Source organism: Triticum dicoccoides, chromosome 6A, assembly GCF_002162155.2.
Source record: "Triticum dicoccoides isolate Atlit2015 ecotype Zavitan chromosome 6A, WEW_v2.0, whole genome shotgun sequence".
Taxonomy (NCBI): domain Eukaryota; kingdom Viridiplantae; phylum Streptophyta; class Magnoliopsida; order Poales; family Poaceae; genus Triticum; species Triticum dicoccoides.
In genome coordinates this window covers 619,567,899-619,582,923 of record NC_041390.1, presented here as the reverse complement: position 1 = coordinate 619,582,923, position 15,025 = coordinate 619,567,899, and the positions used below count along the sequence as shown (strand labels likewise).

Sequence of the window (15,025 nt, the reverse complement as noted above, 5' to 3'; positions counted from 1 at the left end):
TGACGAATTCAAACTATCTTGAGGCCCTCGCGAGTTATACACCATGGGCTTTTAGTGGGCGACGACACATCCATCACACGACCCAAATTAATGTGAGCGTTTATGTACTCAAATGCTATTTAACTCCCTTTTCGAGCGCACATGTTATATCTCGCTTATAGCGAGAATAACATACGTCTTGCTGGAGATTTTACCCCCAACATGTAGCTACTGGGCTGGCCCCTTTTCATCTTTTTTTCTCGTTCCCTGGTTTTGATCGAGTTCTCTTGTTCCGCTCCCCGGGTTTCATTCGCTAGGGTTTTTTTTCTTCACTGGTTTACTCGGTTTTTTATTTTTCTTCTTTTTCACAGGTTTTTCCCTCAGTTTTCATTGGTTTTCTGTTCTTTTCTTATTTTTCCTTTGTTTTTTTCACTTTTTATTTTTTTTCCTTTCACAGATTTTATTGTTTTCTCTTTGCTTTTCCTTTTTGGCTTTTGTTCTTTGGTTTTCTTCGTTTAGTTCTTGGTTTTAACCAGGTTTTTTGGGTTTTATTCATTTTATTAGGTTTTTTCCTCTTTTTTCCTTTTTTCTTTCTTAGTTTTCTTTATTTATTTCTTTCTTTTCATTGTTTTTTCTTTGTTTTTGTCTCTTTCTTTTGGTTTTCATTCTACAATTTTCGTATACATCAAGAAAATGTTTCTAATATACGTTTAACATTTTTCAAATAAAAATTTAACATTTTTTAATACATGGCCAACATTTTTTCAGTACGCATTCTTAACATTTTTCAAATTCTTGATTAACATTTTCCAAATAGAAAATAAAAAAAATACATGGTCAACATTTTTTCTATACACATTTTAAACATTTTCAAATGCTTGATTAACCTGTTTCAAATACAATGTTAGCATTTTTAATACATGGTCAACAGTTTTTCTAAAGCTTGATTAGTAGTTTTTTCAAATTCAATACTAAAATTTCTATAATATATGGTCAACATTTTTTCTATATATATTTATAAAAATGCATGTTATTTTGTTGAAGTACAAGTATAACATTTTTTAATAATACAAGATTAACTTTTCTAAATACATGGTCAACATTTCTCTATACACACTGAAAAATTTCCAAATGCTTCATTAACATTTTTCAAATACTTGTTTAACATTTTTTCAAATGCTTTATTAACATTTAAAAATATATGATCAACTTTTCACACATATTGCATATTTTTCGTATATATGAGAAACATTTTCTCTATACACATTTAACATTTTTTCAATGCTTGATTAACCATTTTGTTTTACATGATCAACTTTTCACACACATTGTATAGTTTTTGCATGCATTTTCGTATACATTTGAAAAAAATCTCTACACACATTTAACATTTTTCAGATGCTTGATTGAGAATGTTTTTCAAATGTTTTATGTAAAGTGTTTTTAATATATTTATTTAGAATATTTGGAAGTATAAACGAAAGTAAAAATAGTAATAAGATATGAGGCCCATATAGGTCCTGTCGAGAGTCTCCGGCTTCGGCTTCGTTAGGCCCATATGGAGATCCGGACGTAAGAAGCTTCGCGAGGCCCATATGCGCGCCGGGGGGCACGGTAAGAAGAGCCGAGCAGAGAGGCTGCCTCCTCTGTCTGTCTGTCCGCTCTGCTCCGCTCGCCTCTTTCTTTCTTCGCCGGCAAGAAGAAGAAGACGCGCTCCCTCCCCCTCCGTCGCCGGCCGACACGCCATGGCCGCCGGCCGGTTTCTGCCGCTGGCGGGCCGCCACATCATCGCGGCCCTGTCCCAGCCGTCCGCCCCCTCTTCCCGCGGTGAGCCCCGGCTTCCTCCCCTCCCCCTTCTTGGTCCCCGCCGCTTAAATCCGATCGCTTGTCCTCGGATCGATTGGCCAGGATACCGCAGCACCCGGCGTCCCGGTGGCTGGGATTGTAGGTGTTTTTCTGATTTGATGCTGAGAGCCCCCGCCGTGAATGGTTGTGTCGCGGGATTTGATTCGATTGGGATTTATCTAGGTCGTGTGGGTTGTAGGCGCTGGTGGGAGTTGAAATCTTTGTGTATGATTCCAGCACTGTGTGTACAAATTTAATCTAATTAGGACAGGCCATGCTTTCTTTTCTTTACGCTATGTTATAAAATGATTTGATGGCTTAGGATGCTGTAAACGCAGGCGGCCGACAATCATACTCATAGTCTCACTCAGTTCATGTTTCTCTGTGGAGAATGAATTCTTAGTTGCTGCAAGATTGGCAAATAAATAGCTCAAGCGTTTATCGTTTCATCATATGTATGTATGCATCTCAGCTGTTTGCACTCCTGCAACACCACTGAGCTCATAGCCAACTGAAGCTGAAGCATGTTTTCTCCATGGGGAAATTCACAGTTCCTGCAAAGACTGGCAAATAAGCTGAAACATTCTTTCTTAAATTTCATTTTATCATGTGTGTGTCAGATGTTTTTACTTCTGCGACACGAGTGAGCTAACGGCCAACCGGATACTCTTTGTCATTGCAGGAATTTTCTTCCCTTCTACTGCGACCGCAGGCTTGAGGTCCCTCCAAACGATCATCGAAGCGAGCAGCAATGTGTCAAATGAGCGTCGCCATGACCTGGAGGATCACAAGACCGGCACCCCGCCGCGGCCAGCTTCGGTCCCTGCGGCAGCGGAGTCGAGCTTCAAGGTCAGAGACGCGTCGACCCTGAAGATCTCTCCGAGGCACGACATGGCGATGATCTTCACGTGCAAGGTCTGCGAGACGAGGTCCGTGAAGATGGCCAGCCGGGACTCGTACGACAACGGGGTGGTGGTCGCCCGCTGTGGGGGCTGCAACAACCTGCACCTGATGGCGGACAGGCTCGGCTGGTTTGGCCAGCCGGGGAGCATCGAGGACTTCCTGGCGGATCAGGGGCAGGACGTGAAGAAAGGCGACACGGATACTCTCAGCTTCACCCTGGAGGACCTGGCCGGGTCTCAGGTCAAATCCAAGGAACCTTCTGGTGAAAATTAGGCCTTACTGTAATATCTTGGCCTTCTGGTCCAGCAGCAGCTATAATAAAACTGTCACCTCCTTACCGAAACATTGCGAGTTATTCGCTCAGTTTCATGGCTTCTCAAGTGGAGTACAAGCTGCTAAGTTCTAGATTAAAGCTGCAATAGTGAAGTGAATTTTCTGTAGTGGACTACCCACACTCTAGTAATTTGTGCTTTATCCTTTCTTGTCCAAGCATGTTTTTCCGAGAGAAGAGAACAAAGATATTGAGATATGACCTTCTGAACCTCTAGTTTAACTGGAATATTGCGTCATTTTTTTTTATGTGCAAGTATGATGATGAATGGTTGCCGCTGAATAGAGCTACAAATCCTGACCATGTAGTACAGTACAGCCAGAAACAATTTGACATTTGCACCTCAAATGTTACTCGACTGAAGGCAACAAGTGAAGTGTTCCTCTGACATGTGCTATCATCAGCTAATCTGAAATGGATAACGCCTCTACATAAAAATTAGGGCATTCCTGACCAGCTGCCTGCTGCTACTCAACATCCTGCTCTTTACATCTTCACAACAACAAAAAGGTAAATCTGTTCTTATGTACACCTCATGCATGCTGTGAAAGACAGAAAGCTCTAACAATTGTACATTTTTCTGTTACGCAGAGAAAGAAAGAAGCGATGAACCGATCAGCTGTATCTATCGACAGAGGGGTCAGTGCTTCTGGAAGACTACCATGCAGAAGAAGGCTACGCAGCGGAAGATCACCCCGTTGGCCACGAGGACCCATAAACAGAGACTCCTGTTGCTGATGTCGTAGCCGTTACTTTGCAGAGAGCCGCACCGTGTTATCAACCACACCCCGGTGTAGCTGCAACCACGAATGAGCAATCGGGTGTTTGGTCAGAGACAATTTTACTTGCGAGCTCATTTATGTCAGGGAGGAATTTGATGGGAGGCATACGCACTTGTGAGCGTTGGCGATCACGAACGCCTCCAGAGCCCACTTTGTGTAGCAAAGATCAGCTATGATAGTGTCCTTCTGCTGAGTTGCTATCAAGGTGAGAACGACTGGGAGCAGTGCAGACCACTGCAAACAAAAGCATGTAACATGAGCAATGATGAGCAATCTACAAGGGAGTGTCGAGAGCTTTTTTTTGATTTCATGGTCATGAAAATACAATTGAGGAATGGAAGCATGTTTGAGTACCAGTTGTGCGGAGCCTGGCTGGAAGAAGATGGCGAGGGTGTAGCCGATGCCCGTGACGCAGTACACAAGCGCAACGATGACGACATAGTTCTCCCAGATGGACGACCTGGGGTTGTTGAAGAAGTAGAACATGGAGAGGTAGACGATGGGCTTGACGATGGTATTGAAGTGGTCGATGGTGTCCTTGGCCAGGAAGTAGGCCAGCGAGCTCATCCCCGAGGCCCTTTCCCTCCAGTAGTATATCTTGTCCAGGGCGAAGGATCTTAGGGCTCCGATTTTGCAAAGCAGGGCTGCGTCATGCACGCAGCTTGGCATGAGTGAACCTCGAGAAGTGGTCAGCTAGATATGCAGATTCGGGGAGAAAGAGAAGGCAGGCCAGACTTACAGACGGCGATGACAGTGTAAGTGTACCCAAGCGCTCCAAACGTTTCGTCGCTCACTTTGGCCAGCGTCCCCAGGCATATCCCAGCAAGGCAGAGTATCAGGTAGTCGACAGCCAGTATCCTTGCTTCCCGGAGCCTCTGCTTGCCAACCCTGAATGAATGAAGACATAAACACCGAGATGAGCTGGAGAAGAACTCCCCAGGAAATGAGATGTTCAATACACAGATGAGGGAGACCTTACCTTCCCAGGAAGTACCTGTACTGCCTAAGGATGCCGGGGGTGTTGCGGTTTGACAGATCTAAGGTTGACTTGTTATAGTCAAACTCATCCTTCTTCTGCATGATGGTGTCCTTGATATTGGCCCACATTTCTGATAGAAAGGATGGGCTTGCGTCCGCGCCAGGAGAAGAAGGGTCTGCGCCTCCTCTGGACGAAGATTCAGACCCGGAGGTGCTCCGCAGCATGTCCCGTGGAACGTCATAGCCGTTGTGCAGCATCCATCTGAGCGGCAGGTCCTTAACGGTTACGCCCGCGCTCATGTTTGGCTTCACAATGCCCTCCAAGATGTCAATGTAGTAGTCGGGTGGGTTCACGCGATCCGGCACGACAATGCCCAGCCCCGAGAAGTATTCTTCCACCTTCTTTACTGGACCATGGTAGACAGTCATCCCCCCTTTGGCGAGAAGTATCAAGTCATCAAACATTCTGTACAGCGTGTAGCTGAGACGGCAAAGGGCTTTGTTTTAGTCAGGGAGAATTGCTGCAGGCGATGAGGCAAACATATAATACCGTTCTGCATTTGAGGTTGAAAGCAAACCTAGGCTGATGAACAACCATGGAGATATTGACGCCTTCGAGAGCTTCCCGGCGAAGGGCACGGAGAAGAAGCAGGGAGGATGCACTATCCAAACCTGAAGTTGGCTCATCTAAGATCAACACCGAAGGTTCCATGACCATTTCTACACCGACGTTGACTCTCTTGCGCTGGCCACCGGAGATGCCACGCTGCTCCACCGTCCCGACCAGAGAATCTCGAACTGGCTGCAGCCCCAAAGACTCAATGACCCTCTCCACGACGAGGACCTTTTCGGCTTTCGACATGTCTGCTGCCAGCCTGAGATTCCACAAACATACAGTAAGTTAGTTCACTTGTGTAAACTGAAAAGGTAGATGGCCAACTCTACTTGGGCAAATACCTGCATCTTGCATTGAACCAGAGATTTTCTTCAACGGTTAGGTTGCCATGGACAATGTCATCTTGGGGAACAAAGCCGATAATCCTCTTGTACGCACGGATCGGCTCAACTTTACCATTGATGAGCACCAAGCCTGATGTGTCACAACCAGTTGCCTTGCCGGCGACAGCACTCAGAAATGTGGTCTTGCCAGCACCAGATGGGCCCATGACGGCAGCTACGCGGCCAGGCATGAGCTTTCCTGTCACGGACCTCAAGATCTTCTTCTTGCTCCCGGTCAACGTCAGAGTTAGGTCCTTGAACGCGACCTCAATGGGCATTCTCGAACCGACTTCGTGCTCTTTGGCCATGCTTACCACACCAGACAAACTCATGTTGTTATCGTTCTCCTCCATCTCCTGTTGAATTGCCTTTTCCTTCTCGATTTGACCGTATGCATACTTGAAAATCTGGCTCCGGCTGTGCATCTGCTTCCCTTTGGGCATCTTCTTGCCGGTCTTATCTCCTATTTCCATTTGGAATCCTTCGGGCCCGTCTGGGTTCTCTTCAAGGGAGCTCATCATGTCGGGGAGGTTGCTCTTTTTTCCAGCCCCATCCGTTCCAACTGAAGGCATCATGCCTTTCGATGACATCCCCCCTGGCTGTCCCGGCTTCTGCTTGCGCGAGAAGGTGCGAGACAGTTGTGACTGAAGGCCAGTGCTAGCCTTCTTGGCGACATCTCTAGCTGTTTTCCACCTCTCACGAGCCTGCGCCGTCTCTTTCGCATACCTTGCAGCAGCCTCTCGAGATTTTGCTTGCTTTTTCTCACGGTTGGTTAGAAGTTGGCCAGAGAAATTGTAGATGATCAGAAGGACTAGACAAGAGGCAATCTGCGGAGCCGCACAAAAGAACAGAAGACAAGTGTCAGTTCGACCAAAGCAGCTGCGGCTTCCAAAAGGACAATAACCATGATATCGATTCGCTTAGTGGCATTACCACTAGCAACATGCCAAAGATCGTAATGTCCTGATTAACAGAGTTGGGCGGACATGCGCTCTTCTTGTAGCATCCTGCAGGGAAGAAGAAGAAGAAGAAGAAGGCCACATTCAGGACGCGCGCGGGTCAAGAAGACTGCGGAGGGTATGGATTCCAACTCCTCTGCAATGAGAAGTGGTCGAGCTTACTGGTTTGCGAAGTCGATCCCTTCCTGCAGTAATACCTGCAAAAGCACACCTGATTCTCTCAGCATCTGAACAGATAAACACCCGAGCAATCGACCGCAAGAAGAGCATGCCCACTAAATATACCACTGGTGCAGGGTATATGATTACGAACAATGGTTGTCATGGAACTACAACTTGAAACATCAGATAGATAGGATTACCCACTACTACAAGGGAGCTTCTGGGTCGTGCTCGGGCAGTAGAATCCAGCCGGGCAGAAAACGTCGTCGGTGCTCATCACATCTGCCCAATTGTCAGCACTGCCACAGGTGTGGTTTGGGTTCCCAGCAGGCGGTTGGTAATTGTACCTGAAATGCATCTTCAGCATTAAGTTATGATGAAACTGTGGAAATTTAGAAGTTCCGAGGGCAGACGACTTACGGGTCGCAGATCCCCGTAGTCTTGTTTAGGGTGGACAGTGGGCAGTATGCTCCAAGAGGGCAAGCTGCACATGACAGAATTAACACAGAGAGAAATCAGTATAACAGTTTCCTCCCAATCAAAAAATTAAATAACAATTTCCTTTTCGTTTGAATTTGAGTTAGCATAAGTGCATATATCCTGAAACATTCAATTCGCTTCTTTTCTGATCAACTGAGAAATGGAAAAAAGTTTGCTGAAAAACAGTGGTGTTCTTTTTGTCAGTGATGTTGGCATGGGTTGATGAGAGCTAACTTACGTATCATGCAGGTGAGGGCATGGGGGCAGAAGAAGCCGGGGCAGCAGGCCTGGCAGTCGTCGGCGCGGTAGGGGATGTCCTTGGCGTCCTGGAGGTCGACCTTCTGCTCGCCGGCGCTGCAGGCCCAGCCGGGCTCGCAGCCGTCGATCCAGGAGGAGAGGTTGCAGTTCTTGTTGGGCCTGACGTAGCTCTTCTCCCACCTGGTCTCCTCCCCGCTCTCGATCAGGCTGTTGAAGTAGAACTTCATCTCGGCCGCCGTGCACACCCGCTGGTGCAGGTCACCTGCCGCAGAGAACCATGATCTAGATCTTGAAAGGCGGCATCGTTGATCGAATTGAAAATGATTTGCAAGGAAATGACAACGGTTCAAAATGCTACCATGCAGAATGTACTAAGAATGTGGATGTGGCTTTTTTTGTTTTTTACCATTGGTCTGCTTCATGCAGTTGTTGAGGAAGGAGGTGTCCTTGGTGAAGTTGAAGGCCGCGTCCCACTCCGAGTCCCTGCGTAATCGGAATCCGAATCGGAGATCACCACACGAGATGGATCGATCCATCCCACGGGAAAAACGGAGAAGAAGAAGAAGAAGGAGAATGGACATGCACGTACGTGTCCTTGATGCAGTAGCCGAGCTGGCTGCGGATGGAGCGGGCGAAGGTGGCGGTGAGGCCCTTGAGGCGCTTGTTGACGATCTCGGCGACGACGGGGTTGCCGACGAGGCCCTTGCCCCCGGCGGCCGAGGCGGCGCCGCCCCCGACCCCGTCCCCGTCCCCGCCGTAGTCGTCCTGGTTGATGGCGTGCTCCTCGAAGGAGAGGCGCGGGACGACGACGGCGTGCTCCTGGAAGGAGGAGAGGCGCGGGACGACGTTGTAGGCGGGGCTGCCGATGGCGATGGCGCGCGCGGCGGCGGCCGAGGTGAGGAGGAGCAGCGCGGCGGCGAGCTGCTGCCCCGCCACTCGGGCCATGGGTTGGGCGGACGGGCGGAGGGAGGACGCTCGGTGGAGCTGCAGGGTCGGCGCCTTGGGGCCTAGGTGGTAGGCATTGGTGGTGGCTGGCATTGGGAGGCCTCTCGGCTGGCTGGCTGGGATGGGAGGAGGAGGAGCTCGCGGGGCGGTGGTGGTGGAGAGCAGAAATAGGAAGGGGGCAGAGGGTGGTCGGGGAGTGAGGGGAGACGGGCCATGGGCCACGCGCCTCCTTCATCTGATGAACTGGACCTTGCTTTCTTCCACTGGCCCTTTCGGCCTTTTTACCAATGGGTGTATGTTTGAGATGCTTGCCGCTCATTCAGAGCAGTAACGTTTTTGTATTTTGTAGCATACAAACAACATTTTGCATTCTGATGGACCCAGTATCCCAATCACTACAAGCTACATGCTACCACCAAATCACTACAAGCTACCGCCGCATGGGGCCCCATGTGGCAGCCCCCACGACGTTCGCAACACTTCAAAAATGGCTCATGAAAGATATTGTAGCCAAGGGTGCAAATGCATCACACATAGACTCGTAAATTTGATGCTCTTATGAACATTTTCCTCAACATGTGAACATTTTTTTAAGTCTTATGAACATTTTTCTAAATGGTATGGACATTTTTTATGTAATAAACGTTCAAAAAAATATATGCGCTATTTTTTTACATTTGCATTAACATTTTAAGTGTTATGAACATTTTTTTTCCTAAATGCAATGAATGTATTTTTATATGTCATGAACGTTTCTAAAAATGATATGAATATTTTTTACATTATTTCAAGTTTTTTTAAATATCATCAACAATTGTTTAAACCTGTGAACATTTTTGTTAAATGGTACGAATATTTTTTAGAATGTGAAGAACATTTTTAAATGTCATGAACATTTTATTCAACATGCATGAACACATTTAGAAGCTGCGTGAACAATTTTACAATACAAAAGGTGTTTGTGGAAATAAAAATAGAAATAGAAAAACTATTAAAAAAAATAAGTTTCTGTGTTATTATCCCCGGCCTCTGCATCTATCGATGCACACAACCATAATAATTTTTCATATACCTCTAAAATACATTCTTTTTTACCTAATAACATTAGAGAAAAAAGAAACAAAAATAGACAAGAGACAAATTGAAAAGATGTAATCATGCGTGCTCCATCGTCTTGCTAAGGGACATAGATGCCCCCATAGTATCTGTGTGAGAATGTGATGTCATGAAAGATTGATGGTTTTTTCTTTGCGGGGAACGAAAGACAAATGACTGGTTGAACAATGGTTTAGCTCAAACCATGACCAGTTTTGTAGGCGTAGCTTAGCATGTTTTTAATCTCACCTACCATGCGAACCAATGCAAAACTCAACCTGCGGTAAAAATCATGCGAACTAGACCCAAACAATCATGCGAACTAGACCGAATCGAACCATGGAAGTTGAGAACTCTCTAGAGAACCCGTTGGTGGTAATTAACATCAATGCCACGCACAAAATCCTTCGATCTTGAGAAAATAGAAATTTTGGCATTTTAGACCACCTGCGCGAGTGTAATGCCAGAAAGGACCACATCTCTGTGTAATTGGCAAATATCCATGCCGGCAGACCTGATAAGCGACACCAGGGGCATGGTAGCTGCCATAGCCCATGGCGGCAGGTGCCATGCCATCACATCATTCTGTTTTCTTTTCTACATCACTCCAAATCCTATGATGCCAAGGGTGCCACCACTGGTTGTGGCGGCAGGCGACACATGCCAGGCCTGCCGTCATGATACTTTTGTCATTGCATTGAGAGGGGGACTTTTTGGCATTTCACTCATGCAGGTGGTCTAAAATGCCAAAAAATCGAGGAGAGGAGGGTTGTTAGAAGGTTGAATAGATTACTAGATACAACCACTAAAAATTGTAGTTATATGTAACAATTCTACTTGTCCTCTCGTGCATGGAAGTAGAATATCGAACCCGGAAGAGAATGCACTACCACAACATTTGGCCCTTGTCATGTGTGATGTAAAACGTGTAGCCTTGGGAAACCACACAACTCCAATAGTAATACTAAGTTGGATATTTGCAATACTAAGTATTGTGTTTATGCCCTTCACCCTTTTGTTATGAAGTGTTTAGTTCTTTTCGGGCATATGAGAGTTTCTGAATTCTAAACGGGAAGTTGGTGTTCAGATAGTGTCAAAAATTGAGTCAACTGAACCAACTGTACCTTCTTGGTATAATCGAATTTTAGCTGTGTTAATATTTTTGTAATCAGGAATGAAGCCAAGTGCAGAATAAGTTTTTGCCTGATTTGTACAGGAATACAGGGACATAATATATTTTTTACAGCAACAAAAGTAGTACAGACGTCCCGTCGACATCGTTCTCGATCTTCAAAGTTTGTGGCTTCTACCCCCCAAAATATATCAATATGTGAGTGTATATGCTACCTCTTGAGCATGCGTTGATTTTTCCTTGAAGAAGAAAGGGTGATGCAGCAAAGTAGTGTAAGTATTTTCCCTTAGTTTTTGAGAACCAAGGTATCAATCCAGTAGGAGACTATACGCAAGTCCCTCGTACCTACACAAACAAATAAGAACATTGCAACCAACGCGATAAATGGGTTGTCAATCCCTTTACGGTCACTTGTAAAAGTGAGATCAGATAAAGATGATAAGATAAATATTTTTGGTATTTTTGTTGTATAGATTGCAAAATAAAGATTGCAAAATAAAAGGCGGCAGAATAGCAAGTAGATAGGAAAACAATATGATGGAAGATAGATCCGGAGGCCATAGGTTTCACTAGTGGCTTCTCTCAAGATAGCAAATTCTACGGTGGGTGAACAAATTATTGTCCAGCAATTGATAGAAAAGCGCATAGTTATGAGAATATCTAGGCATGATCATGTATATAGGCATCACGTCCGTGACAAATAGACCGAAACGATTCTACATCTACTACTATTACTCCACACATTGACCGCTATCCAGCATGCATCTAGAGTATTAAGTTCATAAGAACAGAGTAACGCATTAGATAAGATGACATAATATAGAGGGATAAACTCAAACAATATGATATAAACCCCATCTTTTTACCCTCGATGGAAACAATACAATACGTGTCTTGTTGCCCCTGCTGTAACTGGGAAAGGACACCGCAAGATTGAACTCAAAGCTAAGCACTTCTCCCATTGTAAGAAAGATCAATCTAGTAGGCCAAACCAAACTGATAATTCGAAGAGACTTGCAAAGATATTAAATCATGCATAAAAGAATTCAGAGAAGAATCAAATATTGTTCATAGATAATCTTAATCATAAACTCACAATTCATCGGATCTCGACAAACACACCGCAAAAAGAATTACATCGAATAGATCTCCAAGAGAATCGAGGACAACTTTGTATTGAGATCCAAAGAGAGAGAAGAAGTCATCTAGCTAATAACTATGAACCCGAAGGTCTGTGGTAAACTACTCACACATCATCGGAGAGGCTATGTTGTTGATGTAGAAGCCCTCTGTGATCGATTCCCCCTCCGGCGAAGCGCCGGAAAAGGCCCCAAGATGGGATCTCACGGGTACAGAAGGTTGCGGCGGTGGAAATAGGGTTTCGTGGTGCTCTCGCATGTTTTCGGGGTATATGAGTATATATAGGCGAAAGAAGTAGGTCGGTTGAGCCACAAGGAGCCCACGAGGGTGGGGGCGCCTACCCCCCCGGGCGCGCCCTCCTACCTCGTGGACGCCTCGTTGCTTTCTTGACGTCCACTCCAAGTCTTCTGGATTGTGTTTGTTTCAAAAATAACTCTCCCGAAGGTTTCATTCAGTTTGGATTCCGTTTGGTATTTCTTTTCTGTGAAACACCGAAATAGGCAAAAAACAGGAATTTGCACTGGGCCTTCGGTTAGTAGGTTAGTCCAAAAAAATATAAAAATGCATAACAAAGCCCATTAAACGTCCAAAACATATAATATAATAGCATGAAACAATTAAAAATTATAGATATGTTGAAGACGTATCAATATACATATGCTTGTGTTCTGGAAAAGGAAAAGCAATGACTACTTCAGAAAATAGGAAAATGAGTGAAAAAGACAAGTGGTCCTTCATTTGATCGCCCCTTACTATGGCATCAAGAGAGATGTTCATGCAAGCATAGCACAAAGCAACATCTTCTTACATCTTGTAGTTGACGCACTTTGAGCCTTCCTCATTGTTTTACTGTCGAGCTCCTTGGCAAGGAATGGAAGGATGGATACATGCATTTTGTAGTGTGTTTCTAAAAAAGGTAGACCCTCAAGTGACGAAGTTGGTGGGGAAGAAGGTTGAGCGTTACGATTTCTATAGGGTGCAAGACCGCCGGTGAAAGACCTCCAGTCCATGGGCGGAAAGCGGCCCGATGTCATGAAAACACAAAGCATTGATGACTGGGATACAAAGGTGAATGCATAGGGGACGAGTCTCAGGGCATCTCCAGCCGCGCCCCAAGAAGGCCCCCCAGGCGTCTTTTCGTCCGTCGGCGTCAAAAAATCGGTCCAGTCGCATCCTCAAGAGCCCAGTTTTCGCCGGCTCGAGCCGAAATTGGCGCCGGCGGACCCAACCCGAACCCGGCGCACTGGGGGTCGCTCGGGGGCGCCGGGTGAATCGTTTTTGGCGCGAAGAGCCGCGGGCCCGCCGCGTCAGCGACTCTACCCTCTTCTCGCCCCTTCGTCGTCCTCATCGCCTTGTTTCCCGCGGCGAATCAATGCCAAAGCTGCCGCGCCGGTCAGCCTCCATTGATGCCTCACGGGCGGCGCGTCCCTCGGCCGCCACGCAATCATGCCACGCGTAACGCGCCGGCCAAGCCTACCACGCGGCGCCTCCGCCTATAAAAGCCGACTGCAAGCGCGCCGGAGAGACTCACCCCGATCATCCACCGACAACACGCTCATTTCTCCCCTTTTCCTCCTCTCGCCGTCACCAGTTGAGAAAACATGGCCGAGCGTTTTCCAGGCGACGGCGCGGCGGCGAACGGATTCGGGCGCCGTCATCTGCACGAGGACGAGGCTCGCCTCCTTTTCGAGGCCAAGTACCCGGTCCCGCCGGACATGCGGGTGCCCGGGGCTTGGAGGATCAGCGCCGGCGGCGTGCCGCTGCCACCACCACCCATCGGGGCGACGCGGCGTGCGGAGATCGCACGCATCCGCGTGTCCCTGCCGCGGGCGGCGAGGGAGGGGCCACGGTACGTCCCCGACAGCCCGCTCTGGGAGCCCTACTTCCGCCGCCGTCACGCCGAGTATCTCGAGGCCACCAATGGCGTCGTGCCCTCCAGCAGGCTCAACTCCGATGGCCGGCGTCGATGGTGGGGCGTGCCCGGCCGCACGTTGGAGGCCGTCCTCGAGTACATCGAGGGCGGCAACACACCGCGCCTCGAGTATCCCGCTCCCCCGTCCTTCTCACGCCGCCGGGGAAGCTCCTGGACGCCGAGGCGCTTGGAGACCGGGGCGTCCTACTCCTCGTCCGGCGGCTCTCCCTGCCTCCGCCTCCGCCCCGTCAAGCCGGAGCCCCAGGACACGCTTGTCAGCGCGCGTACCCGCAGCTCCGGCGGCTCTCCCTACCTCCACCTCCGCCCCGTCAAGCCGGAGCCCCAGGACACGCCTGTCAGCACGTGTACCCGCAGCTCCGGCGCCCTCGTCGAGCCCAAGGTGGAGTCCAGCCTCCCCCCGGAGTACGATGAGATAGCCCGGCGCGGCTTCTCCGACGAGGACGCCATGCGGTGGTCGCCGACGACTACGTGCGCGAGGAGATGGTCCGGCAGCGCCGGGCCCTGGAGGAGATCGCCGCCCGCAAACGTGGGCGCGAGGACGGGGACGGTGTCATCGTCCTCGATAGCGACGACGACGATGCCCCGGGACCGTCCAACCCGCCGCGCCAACCGGGGAAGGGATGCAGCAGGGACGGTGGAGGCGTAGGCGGGGGCGACGACGACGACGACGACGACGACGGCAGTGACTACACGCGGTTCTACAGCCTCCTCGGCATGTAGAACCGCGTGGGCGGGCGGCGAGGGAGACGGCGGGGGTAGCCTGCGGTAGTTGTTTTTTCTTGTAAAATATGTTTAAATTTGAATGAACTCGCCCGTGTTTGCGTTGTGTTTGCGCCGAATTTGAACATTTTAAAAACCCGTAGGGGCGCAACCGGGGGGCATCACGCCCCCAGTGCACGGTTTAGCGCCGGTGCGCCCTCAGAGGGCGATTTTTTGCCCCTCCTGGGGGGCCAACGGCTGAAGATGCCCTTACATGGGAGATGAGAGATCACTAGCGGCGACAATTGAGAGGAGTTAGAGGGCAGAGGCCGTCGATGAAACAACAAAGGTTTAGTATGTACACTATGCACTTCTTATAAGAAGACCACCCATCCCCCCCCCCCC

At 48.2% G+C, this 15,025-nt stretch overlaps 2 protein-coding genes across 2 annotated transcripts; one reads left to right on the top strand and one right to left on the bottom strand.

The window, feature by feature from the left end:
• Window positions 1–1,611: 1,611 nt before the first annotated feature.
• On the top strand, window positions 1,612–3,261 carry LOC119318555 (DNL-type zinc finger protein-like). The gene is made up of 2 exons (XM_037593134.1): window positions 1,612–1,806; window positions 2,507–3,261. The coding sequence occupies exons 1-2, from the start codon at window positions 1,725–1,727 to the stop codon at window positions 2,998–3,000; spliced, it is 576 nt and encodes a 191-aa protein (XP_037449031.1). The 5' UTR covers window positions 1,612–1,724; the 3' UTR covers window positions 3,001–3,261.
• A 92-nt stretch (window positions 3,262–3,353) lies between these two features.
• LOC119316143 (ABC transporter G family member 28-like) lies at window positions 3,354–8,714 on the bottom strand. Its single transcript, XM_037590493.1, has 14 exons — window positions 8,266–8,714; window positions 8,083–8,159; window positions 7,657–7,938; window positions 7,359–7,422; window positions 7,139–7,285; window positions 6,939–6,973; window positions 6,751–6,824; window positions 5,776–6,644; window positions 5,397–5,693; window positions 4,820–5,299; window positions 4,580–4,728; window positions 4,195–4,484; window positions 3,953–4,074; window positions 3,354–3,855 (listed from the first exon to the last, which is right to left on the bottom strand). Exons 1-14 carry the CDS (start codon window positions 8,712–8,714, stop codon window positions 3,699–3,701), a joined length of 3,492 nt encoding a protein of 1,163 aa, XP_037446390.1. The 3' UTR covers window positions 3,354–3,698.
• Window positions 8,715–15,025: the final 6,311 nt, after the last annotated feature.